This window comes from Phoca vitulina, unplaced genomic scaffold, assembly GCF_004348235.1.
Source record: "Phoca vitulina isolate PV1807 unplaced genomic scaffold, GSC_HSeal_1.0 scaffold15, whole genome shotgun sequence".
NCBI classification, from domain to species: Eukaryota; Metazoa; Chordata; class Mammalia; order Carnivora; family Phocidae; genus Phoca; species Phoca vitulina.
Genome location: NW_022589718.1, coordinates 5554890 through 5572471, shown reverse-complemented (window position 1 = coordinate 5572471; position 17582 = coordinate 5554890). Strand labels below are relative to the sequence as shown.

The 17582-nt window shown below is 37.5% G+C and overlaps 1 protein-coding gene across 1 annotated transcript in view; it reads left to right on the top strand.

Annotated features, from left to right (window-relative positions):
* ADAM9 (ADAM metallopeptidase domain 9) overlaps positions 1 to 17582 on the top strand; it is a 158157-nt gene that overhangs the window by 69430 nt on the left and 71145 nt on the right. Inside the window, exon 12 of the mRNA XM_032413360.1 lies at positions 12390 to 12561. Coding sequence (XP_032269251.1) covers positions 12390 to 12561 — 172 coding nt within the window. The remainder of the gene's footprint in view (positions 1 to 12389; positions 12562 to 17582) is intronic.

Genomic DNA, 17582 nt, shown 5'->3' with positions numbered 1-17582 from the left:
CTTTGTTGAGGGTTTTTATCAAGAAAGGATGCTGTACTTTGTCAAATGCTTTTTCTGCATCTATAGAGAGGATCATCTGGTCCTTGTCCTTTCTTTTATTAATGTGGTGTATTGCATTGATTGATTTGTGGAGGTTGAACCACCCTTGCAGCCCAGGAATAAATCCCACTTGGTCGTGGTCAATAATCCTTTTGATGTGCTATTATTAGCTAGTATCATGGTGAGAATTTTTACATCCCTGCTCATCAGAGATTTTTCTATTTCTTCCTGTTTTAGTTTTGGTAGTTTCTATGTTTCTAGGAATGCATCCATTTCTTCCAGATTGCCTAATTTGTTGGCATATAATTGCTCATAATATTCTCTTATAATTATTTTTATTTCTGTGGTGTTGGTTGTGATCTCTCCTCTTTCATTCATGATTTTATTTATTTGGGTCCTTTCTCTTTTCTTTTTGATAAGACTCGATAGGGGTTTATCAGTCTTATTAATTCTTTCAAAGAACCAACTCCTAGTTTCCTTGATCTGTTCTGCGGTTTTTTTGATTTCTGTATCACTGATTCTATTCTGTTTGCCTTCTCCTGCTGGATTTAGGCTTTATTTGCTGTTCTTTTTCCAGCTCCTTTAGATGTAAGGTTAGTTTTTGTATTTGAGACTTTTCTTGCTTCTTGAGGAAGCCCTGTATTGCTGTATACTTCCCTCATAGAACCGCCTTTGCTGCATTTCAAAGGTTTTGAACTGTTGTGTTTTCATTTTCATTTGCTTCCATGCATTTTTAAAATTCTTCTTTAATTTCTTGGTTGACCTGTTCATTTTTTAGTAGGATGTTCTTTAACTTCCATGTATTTGTGGTCCTTCCAAATTTTTTCTCCTGGTTGACTTTTAACTGTCATAGCTTTGTGGTCTGAAAATATGTATGGTATGATCTCAGTCCTTTTGTACCTGTTGCGGCCTGATTTGTGACCTAGTACGTGATCTGTTCTGGAGAATGTTCCATGTGTGTTCAAAAAGTGCATGTTCTGCTGCTTTATGATGAAATGCTCTGAATATGCTGTTAAGTCCATCTGGTTCAGTGAGTCATTTAAAGCCCTTGTTTCCAATTGTTGATCTTCTGGTTAGATGATCTGTCCATTGCTGTGAGTGGCATTTTAAAGTCCCCCACTCTTATTATTATCAATGAATTTCTTTAAGTTTGTTATTAATTGATTTATGTAGTTGGCTGCTCCCAAGTTAGGGGCATAAATATTTATAGTTGTTAGATCTTCTTGTTGGATAGAGCCTTTTATTATGATATAGTGTCCTTCTTCATCTCTTATTACAGTCTTTGGTTTAAAATGTAGTTTGTCTGATTATAAGTATGGCTATTCCAGCTTTCTTTTGTTGTCCATAAGCATGATAAATGGTTCCCCCCCCCTCACTTTCAATCTGGAGGTGTCTTTGGGTCTAAAATGAGTCTCTTGTAAGCAGCTTATTGACGGGTCTTGGGTTTTTTTTTTTTAAATCTATTCTGATACCCTGCATCTTTTCATTGGAGCATTAGTTCATTTATATTCAGAGTAATTATTGAAAGATATGAATTTAGTGCCATTGTATTACCTATAAAGTCACTATTCCTGTAGAATGTCTCTGTTCCTTCTAGTCTTTGATGCTTTTGATCTCTCTCTCCACTCAAAGGGTCCCCTTTAATATTTCTTGCAGGGCTGGTTTAGTGTTTATGAATTCCTTTAGTTTTGTTTATCTTGGAAACTCCTTATCTCTCCTTCTATTCCGAATGATAACCTTGCTGGTTAAAGTATTCTTCGCTGCATATTTTTCTCATTTAGTACATTGAATATATCATTCCAGTCCTTTCTGGCCTGCCAGGTCTCTGTGGACAGGTGTGCTGTGAGCCTTATGTGTCTACTCTTCTAAGTTAAGGACCTCTTCTCTCGAGCTTTCAAGATTTTCTCTTTTCTTTGTAATTTGCAAGTTTTAGTGTAATATGTCGAGGTATTGACCTATTTTTATTGATTTTGAGGGGAGTTCTCTGAGCCTCTTGGACCTGAATGCCTGGTTTCCTTCCCCAGATTGGGGAAGTTCTCAGGTATAATTTGTTCAAATAAACCTTCTGCCCCTTTTTCCTCGCTCTTCTTCTGGGTCTCCTATAATGCGGATATTATTTCACTTTATGGAATTGCTGAGTTTCCTAAGTGTACCTTTGTGATCTGATAGTTTTCCTTCCCTCTTTTTTTCAGTTTCATTATTTTCCACAATTTTAACTTTATATCACTGATTTGCTCTTCTGTTTCATTCATTCTCATTTTTATGACCTCCCCTTGGGACTGCATCTCAGTTATAGCATTTTTAATTTTGGCCTGACTACATTTTAGTTATTTTATCTCTACAGTAAGGGATTCTCTAGTGTCTTCTCTGCTTTCTTCAAGCCCAGGTAGTATCTTTATAATTTTTGTTTTTAATTCTAGTCCAGACATCTTATTTACATCCTTATTGATTAAATCCCTGTATATGAATACTACCTCCTGTTCTTTCTTTTGGGGTAACTTTCTGCATCTCATCAATTTGTCTGTAAGAGAAAAGAAGAAAGAAAAGGAAAAAGAAACCAAAACAAAAACAGCAATAACAACAACAATAACAACAAAAATCTTCAGTAAGCATTTCTGGTGTATGCTGTGTACACTCTGCTATAAAGTTTTGGCTGTTCTTTCCCAGTGGTCCGTTCTTTACAGAGTTCCTCCTTTCTTGTAGTGGGGAGTGTTTGGACCTTTAACTAGGTGTGCTTTGATTTTTTTTTTTTTTAAGATTTTATTTATTTATTTGACAGAGAGAGACACAGCAAGAGAGGGAACACAAGCAGGGGGAATGGGAGAGGGAGAAGCAGGCTTCCCGCCGAGCAGGGAGCCCGATGCGGGACTCGATCCCAGGACCCTGGGATCATGACCTGAGCCGAAGGCAGACGCTTAATGACTGAGCCACCAAAGCGCCTCTGATTTGTTTGTTAAGATAAACCTGGAAAAGAAAAGAAAGAAAAAAAAAAAAGTCTGATCCAAGACTAGAGAAATGGAAAAGGAACAAAAATGCAAAGAGACAAAAAAACTATAAGCCTGATTCCAAAGAATAAGAAAGAAGGAAGTTAAAAGTGTAAGGAAAGAAGAAAAGAAAATAATAGAAAGAAAAGAAAAAAGCCTGATCTGAAAAATAAGAGAAAGAAACACACAAACCAACAAATGAACAAAGAATTAGAAGCCTGATACCAAAAAAAAGATAAAGAGAAAAAAAAAGAAAAATATATCTAAAATAAAAGATACAAAAATAAATAGAAAAATAAAAAATTTAAAAATTTAAAAACTAAGAAAAAAAGAAAGAAGCAAGCCTGTTCCTATTTCCACCAGAAGCTCATGTTTTGGGGCACTCTTTAAGCAGTATACTTGGTACATGTTGGGTGCCTCTGTTGGTCTTCTGATTGAGAGGCCTGCTGGGCTGGTTCACAGGCTGACTTGCCCTTGTAATGATGCCCCTGCCAAGCACAGGGGTGTGGGGCTTAGTGTAGGGAACTCCAGCCTTCCCTGGAGGTGCTGTGTTTCTCTATGAAAGTTCAACCATGTTGGTGGGCAGGAGGAGGGAGGAATGGTGGAGGGGAAAGAATATGGTGTCACCTCATCCTCTCGTCCCCAGGGAGGGGAACTTCTGGCCACTGCTGTTCCGGAGGCTGTCTCAGAAGAGCAAATAATCTCCTGTGTCCTGGGTTTTCTTCAGTTCCCTGCCCTTAACCTGGCTGTTCCTGGGCCTTCAGCATGCCCCACGTCACAGATCTCTTGTATTTTATCTCTGGCCAGTGGCTGGGACTCAAAACTCCAAGTTTTAAGGGGACCCATTCCACACCCCCCTCCCCGCCAGGAGAACCTTATGGAGCTCCCTCCGTGCTGTCCTAGAAAAGCAGTCGCACGGTGTGCACATCGAGGCTAGGGTTTACTGTGACGCACAGTGCAAAGCTGCAACCAGGATATCTGTCATTTGCGGGAGAATCAGTCCCCTATTCCATTCTGTCCAAGAAAAGCAGTTACACAGAGGCTTGAATCTATTGTGGCAGATAGCGAAAAGCTGCTATAAGGTTATCTGCCCTCTGCCCACACAGCTATTGAGTGGCTCCCAGCTGGCCTTTTGTTCTTGGAGAGGCAAAATTTGCTCTTCCAAATGTACTCCGGGGAGGGCAGCAATCTCTCCCAGTGTGACCCAGGGGATCTACTCACTTATTGTGTGATCCCTACCTGCTGCATTCTTTCTCGCTCTCTCCCTCTCCCTGACTTTGCTCTGTGAAGAGGGTTCCCTCTCCTTCGAAGCCCCAAGGGTTTCCTCTTCCCCCAATTCACGGCTCAGAACCTCACATCTGCCACATTCTGTCCAGCTGTGCAGATTGTTTCCTTAATCCTCAGATTATTTTCCTAGTTGATCAAAATAGTTGGATGTTAATCTAGCTGTGTTTGAGGGAGGAGGCAAGCTCAGGGTCCCCCTACTACTCCACCATCTTAAATCCTCCCTCCTCTCTTTCATTCTTGAGGACATTTTTGTTGAATATAGAATTCTAGTTATCAGTTATTTTCTCTCAGCATATTGGTATTATTACATTTTCTTTTGGGCTCCATGTTGCTGTTGATGTCAGCTATCACTAAAATGTTACTCTATTGAAGTGGATTTATCTACTTTTTGGCTATTTTCATAGTTTTTAAATTTTTTTTAAGTTTCAAGTTTTTTTCTTAAGTTTATTGAAGTTGTGGAAAGAAAAAAAATAGCACGCACACACACTGATGTACCTGCTTAGGATTTTTGTTTTTTGAGTTTTAAAGTTTGAAGTTTGATAGTTTTCATAAATTGTGATAAATTCTCAGCCATTATGTTTTCATATACTGCTTCTTTACATATTGCGTCTGTGCATAGTATTTCTGCATATTTGCTATCCTTCTTCTGTGATTCTAGGTAACTTGTGTAAGACCTCACAAAATCTGGTCTCCCACCTTTCTTAGACATTTTCTATCATTTTATGTTTCTTTCTGAGTAATTTCTTCTTACATCTTCTAATTCATTGAGCTTGTCTTTATTTGTATTTAGTCTGTTGTTAAACCTATCCATTGAATTCTTAATTTTGCTTATGATGTTTCATTTCCTAAATTTCTATCTAGTTTTTTTCATACATGCTATATTACTACTGTGGATTTTATTTCCCTGCTAAAATTTTTCTGAGCTTGTCATTTTTCTCCCTGACCATAGTAAGCAGGGTGTTTTTGGTTATTGTTTGATAATTCTAGTGTCTGGAGGCTTTATTGGATTGTACCTGTTTTTTTTTTTTTTTCCCACTCATAGTTTCTTTTAATTTTTTTTTTTGAGTGGTTTTTGGTATTTTGTGTCTTCATGTTGTATTTTGGTAATGTGTTGGTTAGTGTATTTGAACAATTTTGCTAAGAATAACTTGAGAAGAATGATTAGGTTATCTTTGGTGGTATTAAATCTTTTTTCAAGGATAGATGTCCCACCTTCTACTTCATATGCTGTGTAGTAAATATTAATTGAATGTTCATTATAAATTAGGCCTTTTTTTTAGATGCAGGTGATATATAGACATTTGACATTTTTCCCTAGATAACTCAGTCATTTGGAGCCAGTTCTGTTTAAAAAGTGGATAATCTAACTTTGTAATACGATTTTTGTTATTACTAAGGTATTTGGTAGGGGCTGGTAATATTTTTCTCACATATTGCTCTTGGATTCCTGGAAGTGTGAGGTGCTCCTCCTGGGAGGTACCTTTCTGGAGAAATGGCTTTCTTAACCATACCCTTCAATGCCAACTAGTTCAGAAAGCCTCCATAATCAGGACAGTCTATTTTTTAAAAATAATTAATTAATTAATTTAGAGAGAGCAGGCAAGAGTGCGAGTGAGCAGGGGGAGGGGATGAGGGATAGGGAGAGAGAATCTCAGGCAAATTCGGCACTGAGTGTGGAGCCTGATATGGGGCTCAATCTCAGGATGCTGACCTGACCCAAAACCAAGAGTTGGTGGCTCAACCGACGAGCCATCCAGGTGCTGCAGGGCACTCTAAAAAAAAAAAAATCTCACTTTCTCTCTCTCTGTCAAATAAATAAATAGACTCTTTAAAAAAAATCTAATTAATTGCCATCATTTAGAGCCCTCTGTTAGGACTTCCTACTCCTTGGCTGTGAGGATTAGGATAGTAATGATGGAACTGTGTTCTGATTATTTCCAGATTACTCATAGAAAGAATGTTCTAAATGATAGTTGTCTTTTTTTTTGGTCATATTCTGATAGGCTGTTTCCATTACTGTCGGTCACATCTATCTCCTTTTGATGCAGTTTCGGAAAACGTACCTAAGGTATGAGAAAAGAGATGAGGAGATGCTTTAAATTAATATCCTAGCACCCAGGGTGATATGTAGAGAATAAGAATACTTTAGTTGCTATTCAAGCCAAGTATTAGGAGAAAGATCATCCTTATTACTGTAGGTGCTATCCAGGGATGACTAGGGGAAAAATATCTTCATTGTAGCCCCTAGAGCCTTACTGAAGAGCAATATGGGGATGTTTGTTACTATCTCCATCAGGTAAAAAGTACCAGAAACGCTTCTGATTTTCTTAATCCTTTTCGGTACTATAGTGAACTCCATTGTGGTAAAACAGCTTTTTAAATTTTATTTTTTAATGGGTTGCTTTAGGATCAAACATTTTAGACATTGTATCTATGAGAAAATGTGTTCCAACTACTAACTAAGAAACTTATTTTAAAAATAACCTGTTTACTGGAAGAAATGGATGCCTTCCTGGAAACCTATAAACTACCAAGACTGAAACAGGAAACAATTGACAACCTGAATAGGCCAATAACCACTAATGAGATTGAAGCATTGATCAAAAACCTCCCAAAAAACAAGAGTCCAGGACCTGATGGATTCCCTGGGGAATTCTACCAAACATTCAAAGAAGAAATAATACCTATTCTCCTGAAGCTGTTTAAAAAAAAAAAAGAAACAGAGGAAAGCTTCCAGACTCATTCTATGAGGCCAGCATTACCTTAATCCCCAAACCAGGCAAAGACCCCATCAAAAAGGAGAATTTCAGACCGATATCCCTAATGAATATTGATTTCAAAATTCTCAACAAAATCCTAGCTAATAGGATCCAACAATACATTAAAAGGATCATCCACCACGACCATGTGGGATTTATCTCTGGGATGCAAGGGTGGTTCAAAATTCACAAATCAATCAGTGTGATAGAACACATTAATAAGAGGAGAGAGAAGAACCATATGGTCCTCTCAATTGATGCAGAAAAAGCATTTGACAAAATACAGCATCCTTTCCTGATTAGAACTTCAGAGTATAGGGATAGAGGGAACATTCCTCAATTTCATAAAATCCATCTACGAAAAACCCACAGCGAATATCATCCTCAATGGGGAAAAGCTGAGAGCCTTACCCTTAAGATCAGGAACACGACAAGGATGCCCACTCTTGCCACTCTTGTTCAACATAGTACTAGAAGTCCTAGCAACAGCAATCAGACAACAAAAAGAAATAAAAGGTATTCAAATTGGCAAAGAAGAAGTCAAACTCTCTCTCTTCACAGATGGCATGATACTTTACGTGGAAAATCCAAAAGGCTCCACCCCCAAATTACTAGAACTCATACAGCAATTCAGTAATGTGGCAGGATACAAAAATCAATGCACAGATATCAGTTGCTTTCTTATACACTAACAGTGCAACTGTAGAAAGAGAAATTAGAGAATCGATTCCATTTACAATAGCACCAAAAACCATATGATACCTCAGAATAAACCTAACCAAAGAGGTAAAGGATCTATACTCTCGGAACTACAGAACACTCATGAAAGAAATTGAGGAAGACACAAAAAGATGAATAAATTTTCCACGCTCATGGATCGGAAGAATAAACATTGTTAAAACGTCTATGCTGCCCAGAGCAATCTATACCTTCAATGCCATCCTGATCAAAATTCCAATGACATTTTTCAAAGTGCTGGAACAAACAATCCTAATATTTGTATGGAATCAGAAAAGACCCCGAATCGCCAAGGAAATGTTGAAAAAGAAAAAGCTGGGGGCATCATGCTGCCTGATTTCAAGCTATATTACAAAGCTATGATCACCAATACAGCATGGTACTGGCACAAAAACAGACATATAGACCAATGGAACAGAATAGAGAGCCCAGATATGGACCCTCAACTCTATGGTCAAATAATCTTCGACAAAGCAGGAAAAAATATGCAATGGAAAAGATAGTCTCTTCAATAAATGGTGCTGGGAAAATTGGACAGCTATATAGAAAAGAATGAAACTCGATCATTCTCTAACACCATACACAAAGATAAACTCAAAATGGATGAAAGACCTCTATGTGAAGCAGGAATCCATCAAAATCCTAGAGGAGAACATAGGCAGTAACCTCTTCGACATCGGCCACAGCAACTTCCTTCGAGATAATCTCCAAAGGCAAGTGAAGTAAAAGCAAAAATGAACTTTTGGGACTTCACCAAGATAAAAAGCTTCTGCACAGCAAAGGAAACAGTCAACGAAACAGAGGCAACCCACAGAATGGGAGAAGATATTTGCAAATGACACTACAGACAAAGGGCTGGTATCCAAGATCTGTAAAGAACTTCTCAAACTCAACACCCAAAAAACAAATAATCAAGTCAAAAAATGGGCAGAAGACATGAACAGACACTTCTCCAAAGAAGACATACAAATGGCTAACAGACACATGAAAAAATGTTCGTCATCACTAGCTATCAGGGAAATTCAAATCAAAACCACATTGAGATACCACCTTACACCAGTTAGAATGACAAAATTTGACAAGGCAAGAAACAACAAGTGTTGGAGAGGTTGTGGAGAAAGGGGAACCCTCTTACACTGTTGGTGGGAATGCAAGTTGGTACAGCCACTTTGGAAAACAGTGTGGAGGTGCCTCAAAAAAATTAAAACTAGAGCTACCCTATGACCCAGCAATTGCACTCCTGGGTATTTACCCCAAAGACACAGATGTAGTGAAAAGAAGGGCCATATGCACCCAAATGTTCATAGCAGCAATGTCCGCAATAGCCAAACTGTGGAAAGAGCCGAGATGCCCTTCAACAGACGAATGGATAAAGAAGATGTGGTCCATATAGACAATGGAATATTACTCAGCCATCAGAAAGGATGAATACCCAACTTTTACATCAACATGGATGGGACTGGAGGAGATTATGCTAAGTGAAATAAGTCAAGCAGAGAAAGTCAATTATCATATGGTTTCACTTATTTGTGGAACATAAGGAATAGAATGGAGGACATTAGGAGGAGGAAGGGAAAACTGAAGGGGGTGAAATTGGAGGGGGAGATGACCCTTGAGAAACTATGGACTCTGAGAAAGTGAGGATTTTAGAGGGGGGTAGGGGGATGGGTTAGCCCGGTGATGGATATTAAGGAGGGCACGTACTGCATGGAGCACTGGGTGTTATATGAAAACAATGAATCATGGAACACTACATCAAAAACTAATGATGTACTGTATGGTGACTAACATAACATAATAAAAATAAAATTAAAATAACCTGTTTAGAAGCGGTAGACTTTATGTAGTTCTTTTTTTAAGATTTTTTTATTTATTTGACAGAGAGAGAGAGAGAGAACATGAGCACACAAGCAGGCAGAGCAGCAGACAGAATTAGAGGGAGAAGCAGACTCCCTGCTGAGCAGAGAGCCTGATATGGGGCTCAGTCCCAGCACCCTGGGATCATGACCTGAGCTGAAGGCAGACGCTTAACTGACTGAGCCACCCAGGTGCCCCCAAGAGAAGTGCTAGACTTTATGTAGATTAGAATTAGGGACTTAATTGCAGAAATATACCATATGTCTGCACAATTTCTGTGGCTATTGGCTGATTAATGTATTCTTATAGAAAACATTATTGTATGTGTACTACATGGCAGGCAAGATACTTACCATATGTAGATCAACAATAGCAAATAAAAAGCAGTCACAAGACTCTGTTTAAATTGAAGTCTCCTACCAAAAAATAAATAAATTGAAGTCTCCTTTGTTTATGAGATAATTACTAGATACTACTACTCTGACATTGTCACCTGATGTCTATTAGACTCAGACTTCCGTTATCTCTCCTAAAACCTGCTCTACCCACAGTCTTCTCCATGTCAGTTAATGGTAACTCCTTCCTTCTCGTAGTTTGGCACAAAAAATGTTGGAGTCATCCTTGACTTCTCTCTTTTTATTCACATTCTTCATCTTAAGTGCTATTCCTTTAAAAGATATAAATAATCCAAACACTCCTTACTGTTTCCACTGCTGTCATGCTGGTACATCATCATCAGTTGAGTGGATTTCTGCAAGAACCCTTTGTATGTTCTTCCTGCTTAAAATAGCAACCATGGTGATCCTATTAAAGCACAAGTCAAATCATGTTACTCCTGCTCACTTTCCATTGTATCATCCCCCCAAATTCCTCATTCCTCTCACAGTTTACTGTGAGAGTCAAGTCTTACAATGGCCTATTCTCACCTTTGTTGACTGCATCTCTCATTACTCATTCCTTCCCTGACTCACTCCACTCCAACCGCACTGGCTTCCTTATTGTTCCCTGCACACTACAGGCAGGCTTTTACCTTAGGCTTTCACACTTGCTATTCTTTCCTGGCGTGATGTTCTTTTCCCAGATATCCAGTTCTGATTCGGTTGTCACAGTGTTTAAAGTACCTGTCCTGACTGCTATTGCTTCCCTCCCCCCACCCCCCCACCTCGGTCACCTGCTTCACCTCCTCCCTATTTTACCCCCATGGCACTTATCACCTTTGTATACTCTGCAGTTTACTTACTATGTGTATAGTTTGTCTCACTCACTAGAATGCCATATTTATAGGGGTGAGGATTTTTGTCTGCTTTGTTCACCATTTTATCCCTTGCACAGAAGAAGAGTGCCTTGTGCATAATAATGTTCAAATACTTGAATGAATGGTATTGTACAAGAGGACTCTTCCTCACAATATCATTAATAGAGATTAGTGAGAAAAAGAATACTGAAAACAAGCCTTTTTGTTATTGTCAATAGATTTGTGGGAGATCTTTTCTTTCTTTGTGAACCAAAATATTGCCTTGGACCCCCCCTTTTTTTTGTTACAGACAATTGACCTTTCTTTGTCTGTGGGTCAGTCCATTAAAATCCTTCAAAACCCCACATTCAAAGACTTTTTTTTGTCAAATAGTAGTTAACGGTACAAAAATGTCTAGGCAGACTGCTTTCCATTTCTAAGAGCCAAGAGTCAGGACTATGTACTTCTCTGGAAAGTTTGGGCCAGTTAGCAAAGAAGAGTGTAATATGTATATCCAGAACACAAAGTCTCACAGAAAGGATCTGTTTCTTAGGTTCCTTGGAAGTACAAAAGAGCCAACATAGACAGGGATGCCTCCTTAATAAGTATAATGCAACACAGTTTTCATTTCCACTGCTACTCTTGGCACCACTGCTCAAACTGTTGAAAGAGATTCTTTCAGGGCACCAAATTCCCCTGATAAAATTTTAATGGGACTTGGATTTCTCAAAGATCCTTGGTGTAGATGTGGGTATGTTTCTCTCTGATCTTCAAAAGTGAAAATAGGCAATGGGACTATCTGAATGTATTTTAGAGTTATTGAGTAAACCCATAACTAAAAAACCCCAACAACACGTAGAACAAATCAAAATTGCATTTGTATAGATCTCACATGGATAGCTCAAGGTGGACAATTTCTAGAAGCCCATCTAGTCTTCAGAGTAGTAAGCATGGTTCTCAGGAGTTATCATAAGGTTTAAACCTCAAACTGTAGCTAAAATTCTGCACTGTGCATTTTGCTTCTTGGTGGCTATCATGCATCCTCACTGGAATGCCCATTCACGTTATTTTCACATGGTTCCCTGTATGTGATAGTGAGGGGAACATAAGAATGTTATCCTGTAGAGTGAAAAAGATTGGGGAAACATATAGCTAGTGTCAAATATTTGAGGAACTTTTATTATAGAAGGTAAATAAAACTGAATTTTGGATAGGACTAGATAATTTCTAAGGTCTTCTTACGATTTTATATATTAATGTAATTTATATGTTTGGAAGACATTTTCATGGAGGTATAATATAACCAAAATAGTGAATTATTATGTAGTAACTGAAATAATGTACTATATTTATTTTCATTTCTCTCTATTTTTTAGTAGTTTATTTTCTGCCATTGTAAATATTCACTTCTTGTTGGTTGAGGACATGATTTAAAATTTCAAAATGAATAATCGCTATGACATAAGATCTTTTTCTTAATGTTTATTATAGAGGTTCCAGAAACTTTAGCAGTTGCAGTGCAGAGGACTTTGAGAAGTTAACTTTAAATAAAGGAGGAAACTGCCTTCTTAATATTCCAAAGCCTGATGAAGCCTATAGTGCTCCCTTCTGTGGTAATAAATTGGTGGATCCTGGGGAAGAGTGTGACTGTGGTACTCCAAAGGTCAGTTTAATTTTTGATTTTTGCTTTGTGAAGTTACCTCAGGATTTGGAAAAAATGGAATAGCTTGCTTTGGGCAACTGGCATAGGAGTTGGTGAAATTTAGTGGCAAATGAGGATTGGTATTTTGCTTGTGGGGATATATGCCTGGGATTGGTCATGTCTTCCTTCCCAGAATATAACTAATGGTGTCATCTGTTTTCACATCAAGGAAAGCACTGTGTTTATTCTTCTATTTTTTGCTACCTTCTGCCATTTCTGTTATGGTTATTAGATCATTTATTTACTTTAACGAACTAATCAGTTTTTCAGTTCGCTCTTTATTTGTAAGCTTCCACTGTTCCGGCACTACCATTGCAGAAGTATTTGTTCAGTTGGACTCATTTTAATAATAAATTGAAGCTGATCCATTTTCCAGAGTCCTTCAGGAACAAAATTCTTGCTACTTAGGTTAGCATTCTCCCTTTATTCACCTTCAGTGCTGTGCCCACTGATCTCTGGCTCTGTCAGACCTGTTATGCACACTTAGCGCCTTAAGCCCATGCCCATCTTTGTTATTATTATTCTGTATCTTAGCCATTCTCCTCTCAAAGTGGCCTGTGTAAAAGTCCTTTGCTTCCTGGCCTTGCATTAAATTTTGAAGAAATTTGTTTAGTTGTGTTTAAGCTTGACCATATTCTTAATGTTTTCCACAAGTACTTCTTCTTCCGTATCTGACCATATCTGACTTTTGCCAGATGACTTCATGCTCTAGAAAGACAGCATGTATTTTATGATGTACTTGTGACGGGCCCTCATTAGACTGTTGCTGACTTTCAGGGACTTCTGCTAAATGTTTTGCGTGGTAAAATCCTCACAATAACCCTAAGAGGTTGATATTTTTCGTATTCTCATTTCAAATGAGGAAAGTAAGGCCCTAACAAGGTTTAAATTAACATTATACTCTTCGGGTGACCAGGCTCTTCTCCTTTCCAGGCATTCTCAGATCTTTCTTCTTTAAATATTATATATCTTTTGCTTTCTCCTAACTGTTCACTTCACTACCAAACTTGCTGAAATAGTCTATATTTGCATTTTGAACTTTCACACTACAGAATTACTCTTTAAGAAAGAATACCACTTCCGTCTCAAATACCACAGATTTTTTTTGGTACAAAAGTTTCAAATAGTAAGTACAAGCAAAGTTCCCCTTTCATACCATTATTTCCTCCATAAATTTTTAAACTTCCTTCTACATTGGTAATCATTTTATAAGTTTAGTGTGTTTCTTTTTAGACTTTGTACCTTTATACACACATATATAAAATGTACATTTGTAAATAGTTGGGTTTGTTTTAGGATTTTATTTTATTTTATTTTATTTTTTTTAAAGATTTTGTTTATTCATCTGAGACACAGAGATACAGAGAGAGAGAGAGAGAGAGAGAGCGTGAGGAGGGGGAGAGGCAGAGGGAGAGGGAGAAGCAGGCTCCCTGCTGAGCCAGGAGCCTGATGTGGGGCTCGATCCCAGGACCCTGGGATCATGACCTGAGCTGAAGGTAGACACTTAGCCATCTGGGCCACCCAGGCGCCCCAGGATTTTATTTTATTTTTTTGCATATCAGACTTAATATGTTGTATGTAGAGGTTTTGTTTTGTTTTGTTTTCTATTAATATATCTTGGAGATTTTTCCATGTCATTACCCTATGTAGACATGATCTTTTAATCTGCTGATTAGTATTCCCATATAAGGATGTACTGGTATTCCCATTTAAGGATATACTATGATTTCTTGAACCATACTCTCATTAATGGACATTTACTTATTGTAATTAGTATTTTTCTGTTGCAAACAGTACCTCTTTGTGCACATCCCATGTCTATATAGGCAGGTATGCAAGTATTTCTCTAAGATAATTACATAAGGGTAGAATTACTGAATTGAAGAGTATGTGTTTTTAAATTTTATTAGAGGCTATGAAATTTCCTACAAAAAACCTGTGTCAATTTGCACTTCTACCAATAGTTTATTGTGGCATTTGGTGTCCCCCTACAGTATAGTCTTTCCAGGAAAGAATAATAAATATTTTCTTAAGAAGATATTGTTTCAGTTCTTAATCTTTTCATATGCTTATAGACTATGTGCATATTTTTTTGTATGAATGACCATTTTATATCCCTTATCAATTTTTCTGTTGGGTTATTCATTCTTTTAAATTGATTTTTAGGAGCTCACGTATTGTGGGCAAAGTCCGTTGTTTTGTATATGTTTTAATATTTCTCCTTTGTAGCTTACAATTTAGCTTTTAAAAAATTAGTTAACTTTATGTTTTAGAGAAGTTTTAGGGTCACAGAAAGATTGAATGGAAAGTACCAAGAGTTCCCATATACCACCCCACACACAACCTCCTATACTGTCCACGTCCTGCAGCACAGTGGGACATTTGTTACAGTCGGTGACTACATTGACAAGTCATCATCACCCGAAGTTTCCATTAAGGTTCTCTCTTTTCTTCCCCCAGTCTTGCTTTTTAATTATAATTTTTAATTCATTTCCATTTTGTGTTCTATCAGTTTTTTTCTAGTTTACATTTTTTCTTCTCTTTTCATTTCCTTTATTTATTTACTGTTCATTTATTTATTTATTTTTTAAGTTTTTATTGAAATTCCAGTTACCATACAGTGTAATATTAGTTCCAGGTGTACCATATAGTGATTCAACACTTCCATACATCATCTGCTGCTCAGCATGCCAAGCACACTCCTTAATCCCCATCACCTATTTCACCCATCCCCCCCACGCTCTTCCCTCTGATAACCATCAGTTTGTTCTCTATAGTTTTGAGTCTGTTTCTTGGTTTGCCTTAGGATTCACTCTTGACATTTAGCTTTTCATAGGATGTATTTTATTATACTGAGATTTGAAATTTAAATGAAGGAAAATTTATCAGTTTTTTTCCTTAAGATTTAATGAATTTTGTATTTTGGCTCGGCTTGTAGTACTCTTATTTCAAGACTGTCATCATAACCCCTCCATAATTTCTTTTAGCATTTTTGTAATTGAAAATGTTTATATTAGCTCTAGTTGAGGGGGGCCACGTGAAATAATCTAGGGCATTAACTTTTATCCACTAATGATCAGTTGTTATAAAACCATTTAAAATTGTACTTAGAAACAAAATTCCTGTGTATATAGTCTGTTTCCTCATTCTTTAATCTTTTATGAAGCCATATGTCTTACATAGTGTTTTTGAAAACAATTTGGCAGCTTTATTAAAGTATAATTGAATACAGTGTTAAAGAAACCAAATTTGGACTTAGATAATGAAAGGCTTTATTCAGAATAAAGACTATTGTATTGTAATAGGGAGAATGCTCTGATCTCAGAAATCTGAAAGCATCTTAAAATGAAATAAGAAAAGGTTTTTCTTTTAAAGGGTCAAGGTGAGGGCAAGCTGATAAGCAGAATCTTTTAAGAGGAAGCTGGATAAGCAAGGGGAAATGACCAGTGAGGTCTGATATGAAAGTGTTCTGCTGTGGTCAGCTGATTTCCACGAATAGCTGATAGGAGGGAGGGGGTGGCACACTCCACTTTTTCTGTAGGGACAAGCAGAGCTCAGGGGCCTGTAGGAAAGAGAGAAGCTTTACTAAAAAACTAATAACTATGTTAGGACAGAGCAAAGAGTAAGAAATGTGCAATTGTGAAAACTTGGTCAACAATAAACTGCATATATTTAAAGTATACAAGTTGATACATTTTTGACACATGTATACTTGTGTGAAACCATCTTCATGATCAAGATAATAAACACGTCATTATCCCAAAAAGTTCTTTGTGACTCTTGGTACTCCCTTCTTTCCACACCCCCCCAACTTTTTAAAAAAGATTTTATTTATCCATTTGACAGAGGGAGAGTACAAGCTGGGGGAGTGGCAGGCAGAGGGAAAGGGAGAAGCAGGCTTCCCGCTGAGCAGGGGGAGCCCGATATGGGACTCAATCCCAGGACCCCAGGATCATGACCCGAGCCGAAGGCAATCGCCTAACCAGCTGAGTCACCCAGGCGCCCTTTCCATCCCTTTTTGTTCTCCCATCCTCAGGCAATCACTGATTTCCTTTCTGTCATTATACATTAGTGTGCATTTCCTAGAATTTCATGTAAGTGGAATGATTTTTTTTTTTCTCTAGCTTCATTCCCTCTGCATAATTATTTTGAGATTCATCCATGTTGCTACTGTGTCAGTAGTTCATTCCTTTTTATTGCTGTTTATCATTGAGTAGTATGGACATGGTACCGTTGGTTTATCTTTTCATCTGTTCATGTACATTTGGGTTCTTTCCAGTTTTTGGCTATTAACATGTAAAGCTGCTGTATGGGAAGACTTGCATACAAGTCTTCATATGGACTTATGTTTTCATTTCTCTTGGGTAAATACCTAGGAGTGGAATGACTGGGTCATATGTTAGGTGTATAACTTTTCGAGACATTTTCAAATTGTTTTCCAAAGTGTTTGTACCATTTTACATCCCCACTGTCAGCGTATGAGAGTTCTAGTTCTTTTACATCCTTGGCAACACTTCATATAGTCAGTCGTTCAGTTTAGCCATTCTCTTGAATGTGAAGTGGTACCTCACTGAGGTTTTAATTTGCATTTCCTTAGTGACTAGTGATGTTGAGCATGTTTTCGTGTGCTTATTTGCCATTTGTATATCTTTTTTTGATGATGTGTCTGTTCACCTCTTTTCCCCATTTTGAAAATTAGATAGTTTTGGGAGTACTTCATATATTCTGGATATGAGTCCTTTATCCAGATTTGCAGATATTTTCTCCCAGTCTCTGGCTTATCTTTAATTACCTTAACAGTGTTTTTTGAAGACTAGAAGCTTTATATTTTGATGAAAGCCCATTTTACCAATTTATGCTTTTATGGGCTATGCTTTTTTGGTGTTATATCTCAGGAATCTTTGTCTAATCTAAAGTTGCAAAGGTTTTCTCCTAGAAGCCTTCTAATTTTAGGGTTTACATTTAGGACTATGATCGATTTT